At 41.3% G+C, this 16,271-nt stretch overlaps 2 protein-coding genes across 3 annotated transcripts in view; one reads left to right on the top strand and one right to left on the bottom strand.

Annotated features, from left to right (window-relative positions):
- MTMR10 (myotubularin related protein 10) overlaps window positions 1–7,721 on the top strand; it is a 54,684-nt gene extending 46,963 nt beyond the window's left edge. The window contains exons 13-16 of one of the 2 annotated variants that reach the window (XM_008058631.2): window positions 2,050–2,219; window positions 2,545–2,715; window positions 5,739–5,921; window positions 6,889–7,721. In XM_008058631.2, the coding sequence (XP_008056822.2) occupies window positions 2,050–2,219; window positions 2,545–2,715; window positions 5,739–5,921; window positions 6,889–7,485 (1,121 nt within the window). In that variant the 3' untranslated portion in view covers window positions 7,486–7,721. Of the gene's footprint in view, window positions 1–2,049; window positions 2,220–2,544; window positions 2,716–5,738; window positions 5,922–6,845 lie in introns of both variants that reach the window. The other variant, XM_021712634.1, reaches the window with a different exon arrangement.
- Window positions 7,722–11,217: 3,496 nt separating this feature from the next.
- Window positions 11,218–16,271, bottom strand: part of FAN1 (FANCD2 and FANCI associated nuclease 1) — a 35,273-nt gene continuing 30,219 nt past the window's right edge. Inside the window, exon 14 of the mRNA XM_008058630.2 lies at window positions 11,218–11,364. Coding sequence (XP_008056821.1) covers window positions 11,227–11,364 — 138 coding nt within the window. The 3' untranslated portion in view covers window positions 11,218–11,226. The remainder of the gene's footprint in view (window positions 11,365–16,271) is intronic.

Here is a 16,271-nt window from a genome sequence, read left to right as displayed (position 1 = left end):
GTGTTTGTATGTGGATTTTGAATTGTCCCAGCACAATTTTTTGAAAAGGCTATCCTCTATTTAATTGTCTTGGCATTTTTGTCACAAAATCACTTGACAATAAATGATAAGGGTTTAGTTTTGAACTCTCAGTTTTAGTCCCTTGATGTTTATGTCTATTCATATGCTAGTACCACACTATGTTGGACACTATAGCTATGTAGTAAGTTTTGAAATTAAGACATGCAACTTTGTTTTTGAGATGCTTTGACTATTCTGGGTCCTTTCCATTTCTGTTTAACTTTTAGGATCAGCAAAAAAAAGTCTACCAGGACTTTGATAGGAAGGTGTTGCGCCATAGATCAGTTTGGTGAGAATGTCATCTTTACTGAATCTGCCAATCCATGAAATGAATATCTCCATTTATTTAGATTTGCCATTTTATCAGCAATGTTTTATAGTTTTTATTGTGCATGTCTTGTATTTATTTTGTCAGATCTTTTAAGTATTTTATTTTTTATGTTACTGTGAATATGGTTGTTTTCTTAATCTCATTTTTAGGCTTATTGCATACTTATATCATGTTTGTGTTTAATTTCTGTGACCTTACTGAACTCATTTATTAGTTCTAGTAGTTATTTTGTGAATTCCATAGATCTTTTACATACAGGATCACACTGTCTGCAAAAAATTTTTACCTTTTTCTTTTCTGTCTGGATGCCTTTTGTTTCTTTTTCTTGCCTACTTGCTTTGGCAGGAACCTCTAGTAGTGTGATGTAGGGTCAAGAGAAGGTGTCTTTTCTTGTTCCTGATCTTGGGAGGGGTATCCAATCTTTTACCAGTGAGAATATCATTAGTTGTAGGTTTTTTGTAGATGCTTCTAATCAGTTTAAAGAAGTTTCCTCTATTCCTGTTTTGCTGAGAGTTTTTATGAGGGATGAATGTAGAATTGTGTGATATGCTTTTACTGCATCATGTTGATTTTGTCCCCTTTTTTTGAGTCTCACTCTGTTGCCCAGGCTGGAGTGCAGTGGTACACTCACAGCCACCCCAGGGTCTACCTGCTGGGCTCCGGCAATCCTTCCGCCTCAGCCTTCTAAGTAGCTGGAACTACAGGTGTGCACTACCATGCCTGGCTAATTTTTTTTTTAAAGATTTATTGTAAAGATGAGGTCTCGCCATGTTGCTCAAGCTGGTCTCAAACCCCTGGGCTCAGGCAATCTTCTTGCCTCTGCCTCCTCATGTGCTGGGATTACAGGCGTGTGCTTCCATGCCTGGCTAATTTTTTTTCAGATTTGTTGTAGAGATGAGGCCTCGCCATGTTGCTCAGGCTGGTCTCAAATCCCTGAGCTCAGGCAATCCTCTCGCCTCTGCCTCACAAAATGCTGGGATTATAGGCATGAGCCACTGCACCTAGCTTGTACTTTTTTTACATGGTATGGTACTTTGATTTTCAGATGTTAAATCAATCTTGCATTCCTGGGATAAATTCTTGCATTTTGGGGCAATTTGGTTTGCTCATATTTTTATTAAGGCGTTTTACATCTATAATCATAAGGGATATTGGTCAGTAGTTTTATTCTGATTTCTTTGACTGACTGACATCATGGTAATTCTAGCCTCACTGGAAAGAACAACTATCAAAGCAGGACGGAATTGTTTGCCACCTTTTCAGGTGGTAGTAGGCAGTCCCATCCTCTTATTCACCTCTGAGTCTCTGCCATGTGGAGTTGTCAGTAGAAAAATTACATTATACTGAATAACCTGACAAAACAGCAGAATGGATTCTAGATGTTCTACCATAAACCATTGAAATGTAAAAAGTGTGAGGGGTGAACTCCTGTTAACTGGCAAATATTTATACATAAAAGACCATTTTGTATTAAACAGTGGTTTAGTTTATTTAAAAGTCTGTAATATTTTAGAGTTGTTAGAATCCAGTAAGATTTTCTTATACAGATCATGTGGAAGTCAGCCTCGGTGCAGAGTACTGAATCTAGTTTGCCTCTCCTTCCCTCTCTCTCAGCATTGTTCTATGTAGTAATCATTTTCTTTCTATCTTTTTGACAGAGGAAGAGGGGAGAGATTTGAGCTGTTTTGTAGCTTCTCTTGTTCAAGTGATGCTGGACCCCTATTTTAGGACAATTACTGGATTTCAGAGTCTGATACAGAAGGAGTGGGTCATGGCAGGATACCCGTTCCTAGACAGATGCAACCATTTAAAAAGATCGGAAAAAGAGGTAAGTCTTTGTACCCTATTATCAGCCTTTAAGAATGCCCAAGATAAAATGTGTGGTATGTAAAGAGAGGGCTTTTAGTAAAACTTAGCTTCCTTAGTCCAAGGCTCACTAGTAGATTGGAGTTCACATTTACATACTTATTATAATTATTTTAACTATATAAGTGAAATTTTTAAGTCATCTGTGGACTTTGTCTAAGTTGAAAAGTACCTGAAGAAAGTCTGCATTAATGACTGCAAAGCAGTAACAAGCAATAAATGTGGAAGTACATGTGAAAAGCAGAGGGAGAACATTAAGTAATCCCTCGTCTGCTTGCGTTTGCCAGTCTCCCTTATTTCTGCTCTTCTTGGATGCCACGTGGCAGCTGTTGGAACAGTATCCAGCAGCTTTTGAGTTTTCCGAAACCTACCTGGCAGTACTACACGACAGCACTCGGGTCTCACTGTTCGGCACCTTTCTGTTCAACTCTCCTCATCAGCGAGTGAAGCAGAGCACAGTAAGTGATGCTGCGGCTGTTGCTGCAACTTTATTGAGATATAACTGAAGTATAATTAACTACATAGTTCAAATATATAATTTAAAACTATCTTACAACCATTTTCAAGTGACATTTCTGAACAAATTGTTTAAAAGACAAAAGTCTAGGAAATTATTTTATTTTTATAACTGAACTTTTTTTTTTTTTTTTTTGAGTTGGAGTCTCACTCCAATTGCTTTGGCCTCCTTAAATGTCGCCCAGACTGGAATGCAGTGGCCGCTTCCGGCCACCGCAGCCTCAACCTGCTGGGCTCCGGTGATCCTTTTGCCTCAGCCTTCCAAGTAGCCGGAATTACAGGCATACGCTACCATGCCCAGCTGATTTTTTGATTTATTGTAGAGATGAGGTCTCGCTGCCCAGGCGGGTCTCAAACCCGCGGGCTCAGTATAACTGAACTTTTTTTGTGTTTTTTCATAATAAACCAGTTTAAAGATGTAAATTGCTTTGGCCTCCTTAAATGTCATACTTTTATATTTTCCATTTGGGCTGCTGCGTAGTACAAAAAAACACCTAGCTGAACATAGTGTGAGGCTCATGCCTGTAATCCCAGCACTTGGAAGGCCAAGGCAGGAGGATTGCTTGAGCCCAGGAATTTGAGACCATCCAAAGCAACATAGGAAGACCTCGTCTCTGCAAAAAAAAAATTAGTTAAGAATGGTAGCATGTGCCTGCAGTCCTAGCTACTCAGGAAGCTGAGGCAGGAGTGCCTGAGCCCAGAAGTCCCAGAAATATGAGGCTTCAATGAGCCATGGTCATGCCACTGTACTTTAGCCTGAGTGAAAGTCAGACCTCAACTCAAAAAAAAAAAAAGCAGACCCATTTGAGGACATTTCCTAGGTCAGTAGAATAAAAGTTGTACAAAACAAGATTATTTTTAAGAGGTCTGTGAAGCAGGAAGTTTAAAGATGAAATGTTGACATGGCATTAGACTGAAATTCTCTGCAGTTACCATCTTACCATATGTTCACAAAATCCCATGTGGCATATACAGCAGTCACTTATGGGTGGAACTGTAAGTGTCTGGTTATAAGTCACTGATCTAGAGGAAAAGTCATTTATGACTAAGTATGGTCTTGTGCCAAACTTGAAACTAGCTTCTGTTTGCCATTGGTGGGAACCATCCTGAACCAAGTTGTCTCACCCACATTTAAGCCAACAGGAATAGTCGATCAATACTGCAGAGACCATTGAGAGAAGCAGAAAGGGCAGTCCTAGGCCCCTAGGAAGGCTTTCTAGGAAGAGGATAGCTTCACAGTGAGCTCTGGCAGCCTCAGCCTGAAGGCCCTGGTCTAGGCAGTGTGGTCCATGGGGCAGGAAACCTGACTGGCCCTGGTCTGGGGAAAATGCTAGGCTGGCCTTCCTGCCAGGGTTAAACCTGTGAACCTAGGTTCCTTATCTGTTCCTCATCAGACTGGCAAATTATCCTAAAGAAGTATGAGTCAAACCAGGCAAAGTGAAGATCAATGGGAGATCCAGACTTCACCTGTATGATGACCACTTATGTACCTAATCCAGAACTGCACCCCACATCTTTAAAATTAAAAAAGAAGCATAAATTATTCTGAAATGTAGGTGCAAAACACAAAATGTCTTGGACTTTTATGGAACTGATTTTATTTAGGCTATTGCAGCAGGAAGAACTTCATTAATGAGGAGGCTCTTACAATACCATTTTCTAAAGAAAAGTGGGTTGTTTTCACTATACTTATATTTGGTGCTTTTTTTTTTTTTTTTTTTACTTATTTGAAATTTTTACTTATTTGAAATAGAAAATTTTGTAAAATTTTAAAAAATGCCCTATGTTGCTATGCCAGGTGTGGTGGCTCACGCCTGTAATCCTAGCACTCTGGGAAGCGAAGGCAAGAGGATTGCCTGAGCCCATGGGTTCAAGACCATCCTGGGCAACATGGTGAAACTTCGTTTCTACAATAAATCAAAAAGATAGCTGGGTGTGGTGGTACATGCCTGTCGTGCATGCCTGTGGTGCCAGCTACTTGGAAGGCTGAAGCAGAAGGATTGCCTGAACCCAACAGGTTGAGGCTGTAGTAACCATGAGTATACCACTGCATGACAGCCTGGATGAGACTCCAACTCAAAAAAAAAAGCCCTGTGTTGTCACATATCCATTTTGTGATGCTTCCAGACCACCATTGTGGCAGGGAATAACACCTGGCTGTGGTGTGGGGCTGGCCTCCTGACTGTTATACTTTTTTCCTAATAACATCTTTTGCCTTTTTTTCTAATTTCCAAATAAATTCTTGGTTGTGTTTGTTTTGCTTTTGTAGAGAATACTGAAAGGTATAGAACAAAGAGCCAATCATTTCCCACCATCCAGGGACTCTATTTAGAACTGTTTCCTGTTTGGAGAACTATTCTGTATAAACTGTAGTGGCAGCCTCCTGCTGTCACTCGGCTGAGTATCCTTTCTCCGTGTTGCCAAGTGCGGCTGTGTAGAGGTGGTCTGCCTGCCTTCCAGAGGAGCTCTGTGTCCTCCTCTACAGTGAGGTGGCTGGAGCCTTGTGTTGCCTTCACTTGATGTGGTGAGAGTGGGGGCCTGAGGTGGGCTTCTGTGAAGAGGACACCCAGCCACAGTACTTGGGCTCCTGTTCTCTTAGCCACAGGCTGGCATCATGGGGAAGCTGCTTCCTTCCTTAAGTCTTTACAGGATCACGTTCGTGAAATTCAGTTTCTCTTACTGACTTTCTCCTTGCCCAGAGGGCGTGGCTTCCTCGCAGTCCTAAGGCAGAGAGCACACAGAGGCAGCTCCTGTTCACGTGCAGCATGGAGTGTTTCTCTGAGCTCAAGGCCAGGAGTGTCTCTCCTCTCGTGAGGTGGAAGCACCACTTTAGGGGGTTCTGAGTGCACTGGTTCAGAACATTTACCCTGTGTAGTGATGAATGGGTCATCCAGAAAGCAGGAACTCATGAAAACATCCTTGGTTTTACATCTTTTCACAAATGTTCAAATATTTTATTTTGCAGGAATTTGCTATAAGCAAAAATATCCAATTGGGTGATGAGAAGGGCTTAAAATTCCCCTCTGTTTGGGACTGGTCTCTCCAGTTTACAGCAAAGGATCGCACCCTTTTTCATAACCCCTTCTACATCGGAAAGAGCACACCTTGTGTCCAGAATGGCAATGTGAGGTCTTTTAAACGGACAAAGGTAAATTCCAACTAGCAAAACCTGTTGGCTTACACATAACCAAACACATCCTTCTTTCAGGACACAGAGCATTAAAAGTAAAGTCACTTCCCACAGTCACACTGCTAATGTAGGCTTCTGGGGGCTTGTTCGTTCCTTTTTTTTTTTTGAGTTGGAGTCTCACTCTGTCGCCCAGACTGGAGTGCAGTGGCTGCTCCCAGCCACCGCAGCCTCGACCTGCTGGGCTCCAGCGATCCTTCCGCCTCAGCCTTCCGAGTAGCCAGAATTACAGGCATGCGCTACCACTCCTGGCTGATATTTTGATTTATTGTAGAGATGAGGTCTCGCTGCCCAGGTGGGTCTCGAACCCGCGGGCTCAGGCGATCCACTCACCTCAGCCTCCCAAAGGCGCGGGATTACAGGCTGAGCCACCGAGCCCGGCTGTTCGTTCCCTTTTTAACTGAAATGATTGCATCCTAATTTTTCTTCCTAGTGTCTGAGGCCCACAAAGCCCTGATCAGCACCTGAGAGCTGGCAGGTTGTGGCTCTGAGCCTGGGAGCCCTGTCTCCTGAAATCTATCCAGTCTGCTCATTCTTTTATTTTTAATTAAAACATTCTTCTTGCCAGCATACTATTTAGTAGTGACATTTTTCTTCCTAGAATTAGCCAGGTACAGGGTTTTTTCTAACCCAGAAATCTTAGAAATTTACACATAAGCAAATTAATGGATAGGATGTATGATGTACTCACGTCCCTTCTGCCATTCGGGCTGATCATAAAAGCCTACGTAGAGTTAACACCGAAAATAAATTTAAGTCCAGGGGAGGATTAGAACAACTACTATAAGGGAAGGGATGGAAATGTTCTTTGAGGCTGAAATTCCATCCGTTTTCATGATGCTGAGTTTATATCTGCCATTGCACTTTTGTAGTCTTTCTAAAAAGGGAAGCCCCAGAAAAGTAATGCCGAAATCTCTCTTCTGTCCAGAAAAGCTACAGCTCCACACTAAGAGGAATGCCCTCTTCCTTAAAGAATGGTGTCATCAGTGACCAAGAGCTACTTCCAAGGAGAAATTCGTTAATATTAAAACTAAAGCCAGACCCTCTTCAGCAAACTGACAGCCCGGACAGTGACATGGAGCACTACTTCAGAGAATGGTTTTCCAAGCCAGCCGACCTGCACGGTGTCATCCTGCCACAGCTCTCTGGAACACACATAAAGCTGTGGAAACTGTGCTACTTCCGCTGGGTTCCCGAGGCGCAGATCCACCTGGGCGGCTCCATCACTGCCTTCCACAAGCTCTCCCTCCTGGCCGATGAGGTTGACATGCTCAGCAGGATGCTGCGGCAGCAGTGGAGTGGCCCTCTGGAAGCCTGCTACGTGGAGCTGGACCAGAGCAGGATGTACTTCAGGGCCAGTGGCCCACATGACTCCTCGGGGACGCCGGAGTTCCTCTCCTCCTCATTTCCTTTTTCTCCTGTAGGGAATCTGTGCAGACGAAGCATTTTAGGAACGCCATTAAGCAAATTTTTAAGTGGGGCCAAAATATGGTTATCTACTGAGACATTAGCAAATGAAGACTAACATCTAGTATCTTCTGAACTTTTTAAGGGAAGCTCTAAATTTTTTTCCTCTGAATCAAAACTGCTAACCGAGGCATTTAATGCTCTAGTAACTTTATATGTAAGAATAATAGTTGACATTTGCACTAATATTTAAAAACATGTCGAATCATGCTTCCTTCACTGTTATTTTAAAAGAGAGATGTATTTTTTGCATATGTCCTCTTCTGTCATTATAGGTCTGACTCATTTTTAGATGGTTTGTGGGCAGACATTCCCCCACTCTTATAACTGTGATCAAGCTAACCAGGTTTTGTCTGCATCCGTTTTTCGGATCTACTGAAGGTTATTTGATAGTCAGATTAGCAACCCAAAGAAATAGACAACAGGAAAGTTAAAGTAGTGTTTAGTATATTTTCAGAAACATCTGATAAAATCCCAGCAGGATTTAGTAGGTATTCAGGCATTTTTCTGGTCACGGTATCATTTCTAATTGAACTCTCCTGTTGAAGGTTCGGTGTTCTGAGGCCAGAATTTATTATTTTAGATCACCTTTTTGGGGCCTTCAATCACTGTGTTTTAAAATCATAAGTTTGTTTTTTAACTTCATAGGACTAAGTTTAAAATGATATGCACTGTTAACTTTAAACCTTTTGCTGTAGGTAATATAAGTAAACTTAGAAGTGCCTTTGACATTAATATTAAGGTATGAATATTACAGAGGAAAATATAATTTCACTTTTTAAATTAAGGGTGTTAAAAATCCCATCGCATATTGGAAATAGGTTTTTCATACTAAGCTCCATAGCCAGGAATCCAACAGACAAGAGTCTTAAGTCCTGTTCCTTGGAAAGCCACTGAGGACACAGGGGCCTGTGGGTGCAGACTCCTCTGGCAGGTCGGTACTGGAGACAGGAGAGTGCCATCTACACCAAAATCCACTTTCCTAACAGAGAGCCTGCTGGGAGATGTTCTGGGCTTTACCGTCAGTGTTTCTAGTGTGGCCAACTATTGCTGGCACTTCCCTTTGGAAATAACAAACAAGATCAAGAGTTGGGCACCTGCAACAGATGTTCCTCTTCTCTCCAAGTTCTTAATGCTTAGAAATCGAGAACAAGGGTCAGACATGGACATCTCTCAAAACACTGCCATTTTAATAAACAGCAAGAGGTGGCCTCCCACTCTGGACACCAATGTTAAGAGGAGACTGAGAAGCAGGTGCCAGATTTCCTTGGTCTGAAACCTCGTTTCCAAACTGTGTGACAAGAGCCTGGCCAGCACTAGGTAGGGATCAAAGCTGAGGCTTCTTCGAGCAGTGTCAATTAGCAACCCCCACTCCCATGCACACATCCCATTCTCTGTTTAAAACATGGATGCTTTCAAATTTGACTGCTAAACTCGAGTTTCTTAAATTGCCATCTTAAGATTTTGAAATTTTTTATAGTAAAGTGTTAGCTTATTTCCTTTTCTAAAACAGGTTTTTCAATATAGTGTATTTTACCTTTATAGGTACTGAATAGTTGTTTTTTAAAATTATTTGCCTTTTTAAAATGGTTTGGTAATTTCTCTAGATACAACAGGACACAAGTTCTGATAAAATGTCTTAAGAAATTCATCTTGTGGATAAAACCAATGTTTTTGCCAACTTGTTACCTAGAAAATAAGGGCTATTTTCAGTTTATACAAATAGAATTATCATGAAACATTTCATGACCTTGATTGGAAATTCCCTTACAACACCACAGCACATCCTGCCATTGAAAGTGTTATAATAATTCTCCCTTTTTCATTAAGCTGCTTTTCTATTATAAATTGTTCTAAATTTATTTTTTGGATTATGCATTTTCTGCTCTACAATTTTCTTCCCTCATACATTTATTTCAACTCCTATGTAAACTTTTTTGTTAATTCACAAGTTTAAAAAAGATTAGGTACTATTAATAATGTTTTAAAATAGAAAATGCATATTTTTGTATGATCAAATGAAGTAAAAGACAGTTTTTATTTTTGCTGGACAGTTGTTATATCATGATTATTGTGCCACAGTTTATTGGGCACAATATGAAAAACAACTATAACAGCCTAGATTAGGCCATTGGAAAGTTGCCTGGTACTCTGTGGTAGGACACTGTGGCGATGGCAGTGGTGTGGGCTACAGGGAGTGCACCACAGAACTCAGTGCTCAACTGCAGCCTGCACCGACAGAATGCCTGTGAGTGCTGGGCAGTGCTGGACAACATTTCTAGTAGTGAACATGAAGATGTACAGTGTCTTACTGTTATTTTATGATGATGGAAACCAATTTTAAAACCCAAAATGTCTAACTTTATTTAAGGATGGGGTATTAATTTGTACTAACAAAAGGTGAAAACTGTTCACATCATTCAACAAAGTTTGCTGTCTGTAGCAATAACCTCAAGTAGTTGAAACTTGATTTTGTGCCTAAAACTGCTAAGTTCACATGGAATGAGCAGAAGACAGTGGGATCTTGTCAACAGGAATGAATGTGAAGGCACTTTTGATTGCTAAATAAAATTTTACAGCAACTGTCTGCTGTCGTTGTCAGTATGAAAGCGTCTGCATGATCCCAGTGCTAGACAATGTGAAGGCATCTTCTCCCACCTACACTTCTGTGTCATCCATGCAACTTCTTTGCTTAAATCAGGTCGTGATCAGTAACATTTTTAACACCAATTCAGAATCGGCTACCATTAAGGCCATGTGAGTATTAATGGACCACGCCCCAACAAGTCCTTCTATTCAGTAAAGAGAAAATAGGGAGTAGTAATTCCTTGGGGTCTCAGAATTGGGTGATGAAAGACTGGGATCCTAGTCCCAGACACCAGGCCTAGCGTGTGGCTGAACCCCCGGCGTGAGCCCCATAGGTGGTGATGACTAGCCCTGTTGTGATTATACTGTCAGAATACCCTGGTCTAGTTGAGGGATGCTTCTTGGAAGAGCAAGAAGGGACAGCTGCCTCTGATAAAGACTTTCCAGTCCTTGATGGCCCAGGCCCAGCTGGTTAAGAACAAGCATTTATAGATGTCACAAGTTAGAACAACTTGGTAAGAATTTGTTTTGGTTCCTAAAGAAACTGGAATTAAAATTGTTTCTGCCCTTCTTAGATAATCATAAAATAAAGTATAATGGCTAAATGTATAAAGCAGTAAAGAAGAAATCTAGTTCAAGAAACTCGGTTTCCAATATACTTATTAGAAGGCCACTTCATTTATGCTACTTTTGTGAAAGATCTAAAGATGTGAATCATCACTTGTGTTTGTTTTTTCCAGCTTTTTTGCATACCTAATAACAGATGCATCCAACTCCAAAAATGACCACCAAGGTTTTGACTTTGAAAAGTTTACTACCTGCTATGTGGAAAAATGAGTATATTCAGGCAAATACTAAGCTCTGATATACAGACTACTGTATAATGATGAGTCACTAAATTATCAGGTTTATAATGGACAATAACAATCAAAATGAAATAAAATACTGGGGATGCCAGAAAACTGTATACACATTTTAAGAGATGTTCACCATTGTCAGAAGTCTGGATGCTGACGGTAACCATTTTGAACACCTTGTAGTTGCAGAAGTCAGACTTGACTTGTATTCATCTTACTGAGTATTACAATTTTCATACAGTTTTTTCCTTTCTTAAGATGTGTACACATTGTTTTGGCACCTTCTGTATAATAATTCTTTAGGTTTTTGAAAATCTTAAATCAACATAGGACCACATACCCCCAATCGGCAGGTTTTAGCTAAGGCTTTTGCTCTTAGCTCCGACTGTAACCACATGGCAGACTTCAACTTCAGCCCCCAGCTTCTGCAGTTCAGCCAGCCAGAGCATTTGCTTATGTGAAAGACGGTCATTGGGGCCTTTAACTTCCACCATCTGGAAGATACATTTTAAGAAGTTAGTATCTACTGAAACTGAATCGTCATCCAAATAAGTTATGGTAGTTTTCTCCAACCACTATTTAAATGGCTTTTCTACTCACCCACTGCATTTGTATATATATAGCAAATATATGCACAGATGGTCCTTAACTTACTGAGGATTCAACTTAGGAGCTTTCAACTTTATGATGGTGTAAAAATGATACACATTCAGTAGAAACCACACTTGGAACTTGAATTTTGATCTTTTCCTAGTACAATACTTTCAATGTGGGGCAAAGGAGGGAGCTGGAGCTCTGAGTCAGCTGCTTGACCTCGAGGGTCAACCACCGTACTCTACAGTGGACTGTATTGCCAATGACTTTGCCCAACTAGGCTAATGTAAGTGTTGTGATTACATTTAAGATCGGGAAGGCTAAGCTATGATGCTTGCTAGGTAAGGTGTGCTTAATGCATTTTCAACTTAGAATATTTTCAATTTACGATGGGTTTATTAGGACATAACCCCATCGTAAGCCAAGGATTATCTGTATATGGCTAAGAAATTCCTTGAGAAATGTTTCTATTCTGTAGAAGCTAGACAGTTCTTCACAGCTAATTCGTAAATTGATTCTTAGCATAGCAATTGAAAAATTGTTTTAAGGTGTGCACTGGTTTCTTTCTCCCTTGCTTAAAAACCCTCCAATCACTTTGTTACATTTGGAATTAAATCTAAACTTCTTGCCATGACCTACAGAATTGTAGGACCTACAGAATTGTAGGACCCAGCCCCCACCAAGCATTCCAAAGCCGCCCTTTCAGTCCCGGAAGAGACCAGTCTCTTCCCTACCCAAGGGTCCTCACACTTGCTACTTGCTGTTCGGTCTATCTATGACATTTTCCCGTTCTTTTTTCTTGTTTGTTTGGTTTTTTTTTTTTTGGCACGGGGAGGAAGAAGCAAGATTTATTGAGAGCACAGAAAAGCTCCTATAGTGGGAGGGGACCCGAAGGGGTTGCCCTTTCCCTGTTCTTAACATGCCTGACTTCTTACCTTCCAATGCTCAGCTTAAACTCATTTCAGAGAGGTCATATCTCTAAGTAGGATCCTTCCCATTTATTTCTTTCATGGCATTTGTTATAACATTTGTTATTAATACACATCATCTCCATGAAGGGAGGAATTGTGTGTTTTGTTCACTACACATTACTGAACTTGAAGATGTAACAGTAAAAACTAAGTGAAGTGTTAAAAAAAATAAACAATTCAGCAGCCTAATAGATATTTAATTAGAGTCCCCAAGGGAAAGAGGAGAGAGAATATTAGAATGGGCAAAAATTTTCCAAATTTGATGAAAACTATAAACCTAAAGATCCAAGAAACTCAATGAAACTCAAGCATAGAAACTTCACCCTAAGAAATATGATTGTACAATTAGTAATAAACGGAGTATTTTAAAAGCAGCCAAGGCCAGGTGCAGTGGTTCATGCCTGTAATCCCAACACCTTGGGAGGCCGAGCCTGGCAAGTCACTTGAGCCCAGATAGTGGGACCTCAATTCTACAACAACAAGAAAATAAAAGTGAAAAGCAGCCAGAATTTTTTAAAGGCAGAGAAAAAGGCAAATTTTTCACTATAAACCATGTTAGCTAGAGGACAGTAGATTAGTATTTTTAAAGTATTGAAAGAAAAGTCTGTCAACAGAATTCTTTGGCCACAGAAAATATCTTTCAAAAACAAAGGTGAAATAAATACTAAGACATACAAAAACTGAGTACAGTCATCCCTCCGTGTCTACAAGGGATTGTTTCCAAAACCCTTGCTGATACCAAAATCCACAGATGCTCAAGTCTCTGACATAAAATGGCATAGTATTTGCATGTAACCTATGCACATCCTCTCAAACACTTTAAATCATCTCTAGATTACTTGCAATACCGAATACAACAAAAATACATAAATAGTTGATATACTGTATTTTTTATTTTTACTTTTTAAAAATTGTATTTATTTGTTGATTTTGAGTCGGAGTCTCTGTCGCCCAGGTTGGAGTGCAGTGGCACATTCACGGCCACCTCAGCCTCGACCTGCTGGGCTCAGGTGATCCTTCTGCATCAGCCTTCCAAGTAGCTGGAACCATAGGCACATGCCACCATGTCCAGCTAATTTTTATTTATTTATTGTCGAGATGAGGTCTTGCCAAGTTGCCCAGGCTGGTCTCGAACCCCTGGGGTCTGGCAATCCTCTCTCCTCCACCTCCCAAAGTGCTGGGATAACAGGCATGAGTTACCATGTCCAGCTTTTATTTGTATTTTTTTTATTATTGTAGTTAATTTTTATGATTTTTTTTTCAAATATTTTTTATCATGGTTGGTTGAGGCTGTGGTGAGCCATGATCCTTGCCACTGCACTCTAGCCTGAGTGACAGAGTAAGACCCCCAACTCAAAAAAATGGAAATATGCGATGTCTTCTAACGAAGTTCACAAACTCCTCCTAGGAAAAGTGCTACATATATCATTGCTGAATATTACTATGGTCGCCTTCGAAGGACTCCCCTTGGGAAGCTATGCACCGACATGAGTGCCTAGTCCACCTGTCAAAGCAATTTTGGAACTCTTTCTTTTTCTGGAATGGCCATCAGAGCTGTCATAGAACGTCAGTTTGAATTAAAGCAACGAACAAACAGCTAATTTCTTGTTAAATTTGGCAAGAGTGGAAGTGAAAGCACATGTTAGTCCAAGTTTACAGGGATAGTGCCATAGAGAAGATGTTTCTCTGAGGGGAGAGAAAGTGTCACTGATGAAGAGAGGTCAGGACAGCCAATGATGACCAGAACTGATGGAAAGTATGACCAACATTTGTCGAGCTGGGCATCAAAATCGTCAGCTGCGAGGAGCCCACAGACCAAATAAACATCGACAGAGTAACAGGAAACTCTTAACTGAGAATCTTGGCATGAGAGAGGTGTGTGCAAAAAATGTCCCAAAGCAGCTCTTGCTTCACAAGGCACCAGCTCACACAGCACTGTCTGTGAGGGAATGTTTAGCCAGTAAAAAAATCACTGTATTGAAACCCCATCCCCCTCACCTGATCTGGCCCCCAGTGACTTTTATTCTCTACCCGAAGACAAAGAAAATAATGAAAGGAAAACATCTTTATGACATTCAGGACACCAAGAGTGATAGGATGACAGCTCTGAGGGCCATTCCAGAAAAAGAGCTCCAAAACTGCTTGGCCAGGTGGACTAGGCTCTGGCATTGGTGCACAGCTTCCCAAGGGGAGTACACTGAAGGCGACCACAGTGACACTCAGCCATGAGGCCGGTGGCACTTCTTCTAGGAAGAGTTCACGAACTTAACTGTCAGACCGCGCATACTATCTTCACTGATCAAAAAATTTCATTCTGTAAAGATACCAATTCTTCACAAGTTAGCTTACAGAGTCAGTTAAAACCCTAGCAAGCTTTTTTCGCTGAAATTGAGAAGCTGATTTTATAACTCAAATAGAAATGCAAAAGACATAGACGAGCTAAAACAACTGTGAAAAAGAGCAATGGAGGACTGGCTTACATTGCCTGACTGCAAGACTTACATAAAGCTACAATAAACAAGTATTACAGGCCAGGTATGATGGCTCACACCTGTAATTCCAGCACTTCAGGAGGCTGAGGTAGGAGGACTGCTTGAGCCCAGGAGTTTGAGACCAGTCTGGGCAGCATAGTGAGACCTTGTCTCTACAACAAAATAAAAAAAAAATTAGCCAGGCACGGTGGTGCATGCCTATAGTCCCAGCTACTTGGGAGGCTGAAGCAGAAGGATCACCTGAGCCCAGGAGATTGAGGCTGCAGTGAGCTGTGAACTGCATTCCAGGCAAGGCGACAGAGTAAGACCCTGACTCCCCCACAAAAACTTTAACAGACAAACAGATTAATGGAGCTGAAGAATCCACACACACATGGATCTGATTTTTGACAGAAATGCAAAGGCAATTCAGTGGAAGAAGCATGGTCTTCTCAACAAACGGAGCTGGAACATAGGGGTATGCATATGCCAAAAAAATGAGTTTTAGTCCATGCCCCACACTATATACAAGAAGTATCTCAAAATGGATCACAGGACTCAGTGTAAAACCTAAAACTATAAAACTTCTGGAAGAAAACAGGAAAGAAACTCTTTGTGACCCTGGATTAGGTGAATACTTCTTTTTTTTTTTGAATTGGAGTCTCACTCTGTCACCTAGACTGGAGTACAGTGGCACGCTCCTGGCCACCACAGCCTCGACCCACTGGGCTCCAGCGATCCTTCTGCCTCAGCCTTCCAAGTAACCGGAACTCCAGGTGCGTGCTACTACACCCGGCTAATTTTGGATTTATTGTAGAGACAAGGTCTCGCCAAGTTGCCTGGGTGGGTCTTGAACCTGCGGGCTCAGGCAATTTACTCACCTCGGCCTCCCAAAGTGCTGGGATTACAGGCTGAGCCACCGAGCCCAGCCAGGTGAATACTTCTAACAAATGACAGCTTAAAAGCATGACCCATTAATAAACTAGTAAAGTGAATTTTGTAAAAATGTAATTCTGCTTCTCAAAGACACTATTAAGGAATTAAAAGACAAGACAAAGACTGGGATGAGGCCGGGCGCGGTGGCTCAGCCTGTAATCCCAGCACTTTGGGAGGCCGAGGCGAGGGGATTGCCTGAGCCCAAGGGTTTGAGAACAGCCTGGGCAACTTGGCGAGAACTTGTCTTTACAATAAATCACAAAAACTAGCCAGGCATGGTGGCGTGTGTCTGCAGTTCCTGCTACTTGGAAGGCTGAGGCGGAAGGATTGCCCGGGCGACAAGTGAGACTCCAACTCAAAAAAAAAAAAGACTGGGATGAAATAGAACTGATAAAGGACTTGTATCGAGAGAGAGAGAGAGAGAGAGAG

Source organism: Carlito syrichta, unplaced genomic scaffold (assembly GCF_000164805.1).
Source record: "Carlito syrichta isolate Samal-C Ts95f unplaced genomic scaffold, Tarsius_syrichta-2.0.1 Scaffold303527, whole genome shotgun sequence".
In the NCBI taxonomy this organism is placed as follows: domain Eukaryota; kingdom Metazoa; phylum Chordata; class Mammalia; order Primates; family Tarsiidae; genus Carlito; species Carlito syrichta.
Note: the sequence above shows the minus strand (reverse complement) of the source record. Positions and strands in the feature narration are given on the sequence as shown.